The sequence below is a fragment of the Nicotiana tabacum genome, chromosome 3 (assembly GCF_000715075.1).
Source record: "Nicotiana tabacum cultivar K326 chromosome 3, ASM71507v2, whole genome shotgun sequence".
Classification (NCBI taxonomy): Eukaryota; Viridiplantae; Streptophyta; class Magnoliopsida; order Solanales; family Solanaceae; genus Nicotiana; species Nicotiana tabacum.
Window position 1 is genome coordinate 43,962,484 of NC_134082.1, and position 2,663 is coordinate 43,965,146.

At 37.8% G+C, this 2,663-nt stretch overlaps 1 protein-coding gene across 1 annotated transcript; it reads left to right on the plus strand.

Annotated features, from left to right (window-relative positions):
• Positions 1 to 1,487: 1,487 nt before the first annotated feature.
• Positions 1,488 to 1,844, plus strand: LOC142176172 (uncharacterized). Its single transcript, XM_075243259.1, has one exon. It carries the CDS (start codon positions 1,488 to 1,490, stop codon positions 1,842 to 1,844), a length of 357 nt encoding a protein of 118 aa, XP_075099360.1.
• Positions 1,845 to 2,663: the final 819 nt, after the last annotated feature.

The window sequence follows — 2,663 nt, forward strand, 5'->3', positions numbered from 1 at the left end:
AGTTGTAGCCTTTTGTGTTAGCTTTTCAACTATGTATTGTGAATCCCGAATGGAGTTCTGAGCAAAAAGTTATGTGCATTTTACTAGACAGTGCACAATATGCCTACTTGATTCTTCATTTTATTGCTCTATCATCTGTTGATCCCCGAATACGATCCCGACTTAATTCCTTGGGCTTTTACTTAGACTTCAAAGCTCCAAATCATTTGAATTCATTCTATAACATCTATATAGCTCGGAATCACTCCTACAAGGCGTAAAACACACAATTAGTGCAAGACACTAGTGATTAAATCTCAAACTCAATTAAAGTGCATTTAACTTGAGTGTAATAAGCGACTAAAATACGCAGTTATGGTCTATCATCACTTCTATTATTCTTATGTTATGAATGTTGTTGGTACTTTCTTATTCTTATAAGATTCATGATGAAGAGTTAGCCCTAATAACGTGTACAGAGGATACCGACCTTACGTCATTCCGAAAGGTTCAGAATATTATTCTAATGACTCGAGCATGCATTATATATATGTATATATTTTACTCTACCGAGTCGCGCTATAGTCGACCGGGTACGGCACCTATTGTGCAACCATTGATCAGTTGGGTTTTACCGAGCTCCACGCGGCCGGGTACGATTCTGCCGAGCTTGATGATGGGTGAGTACGTTTTTACCGAACCTATTACGACCAGGTATGATATGACGATGATGATGCCCACAGAGGCGTATGTTTTAAAAGTTTATATATATACACATATGTATCATGCATTTCATATCAGTAGCCCTCAGAGGTACCCATATGTTACAGGTTGTATATTCTCTATCCATGCTTACATTATTATTCATACTTATGATTCCCTGCCTTATATACTCGGTACTTTATTCGTACTGATGCCCATTTTATTTTTGGATGCTGCATGTCGTGTTGCAGGTCCTGATAGACGGGTAGATGCAGCTCCCCCACTACAGTATGCTGCCCAATTCAGTGATTATTGGCGAGATCCCTTCTCCGGACTTGTCGTGGTCTTGGTATGCATTTTTGTTATAGACATCATGGGTATGTCGGGGCCTTATTCTGGTAATGTTACAACACTTATGTTCCTTTAGAGGCTCATAGATAGGTATCGACTCATGTATAGTTTGGTATGCCTTGTCAGCTGATTTTTGTTGTATAGTCTTTCATGGCAACACAGTAGCTCGTACCTTATATATAGTTTCTTGACTTTCTGGTCATCCCATGTTATGTATGTCCATGCCATTATCTTTCATTGTTGGTTGTTCATGATCCACGTCTACCATTTATATTTATCTCATCGGCCCTTAAAGATAATAAGGAAGAATAGATAAAATGTACGTTGGTGCTCGACAAATATGGCCCGGGTGCTAGTCATGACCCTCCATTTTGGGTCATGACAAATTATCTGTAAATTTTGCTTATCACCCACAATCAGATGGTCAAACCGAGGCTCTTAACAAATATCTCGAGATGTACCTTCGTTGCTTCGCCGCTGATACACCAACTGCTTGGTTTTCTTTGTTACCATGGGCAAAATTCTGGTATAACACATCCTATCACCATAATTTTAAAGTAACTCCTTTTGAGGTAGTATATGGCCATCTTCCACCAACTATTTCACGCTATGTCAAAGATTATTTAACTAATCCAACTGTGGCTACTTCTCTTCGCCAACGTGATGAGGTTTTGGCTATATTAAAGGCAAACTTAATCCAGGCACAAGAGCATATGAAGGTTTATGCGGATAAAGGTCATCGAGAGGTTGTGTTTGAAGTGGGTGATTATGTTTATGTTCGTCTACGTCCCTATTGTATTGGGAAAAACTGAGTCTGAATATTGAAGATGACGTGTCATGACACGTGGACTGGTTAAAAGGTCAAAACGCAATAAATAGCCAAGAGGCACGGGCAACAACAGATAGGGGGAAAAGAAATCAACATAGGTGTGGACCGTTACTAAAATAGGTACGAGTCTCGTACCTATTCGAGTCGTTTAAAGATCAAAGATCAGAAGAAGTTGAAGATACGAATCTGATGACGTAAAAGAGTTTAAATACAGCATTAAATGTCAAATACGTTAGAGAATCTGAATTAAATAGAAATGATTGTGTAACGTTTATTTTAAATATCTTTTATTGCTCATAATTGCCTCATTAAGACAAAGGCATTATATCTTCTCCTAGAATCAACTATAAAAGGGGAAAGACTCAACATCTATAAGGACACGAAATACTATTGAGATCTTACTGAAATACAAAACTATTTACTGCTTTACCATCATTCTCAAAAATATTTTATTTTCGTCTCCTGATTATCAGTAACCCGAATTTCTTTCTAGCTTTGACCAAAGACTCAGATTTTTGGTTAAACAAATTGGTTCCGTTACCGGGAATCTGATAATCTTTTCTTTTAAGCTACATCTTGTCCATTATTATCACCATGTCAAACAACAACACCAACAATAACAATGAAAACACTTTGGGAAACCCTGAAAATCAAATCCATCAAAATCAAGGAGATTTACATAACATTGAAGTGGTTCCCTCCCCTCAAAATTCACCATGTCAATCTCGTGAAGGCACTCCTGAATCTCGTGCTGATCAACAAGAATAATCTGAACACTTTGAAGGTGGTACAAATGAAGCTT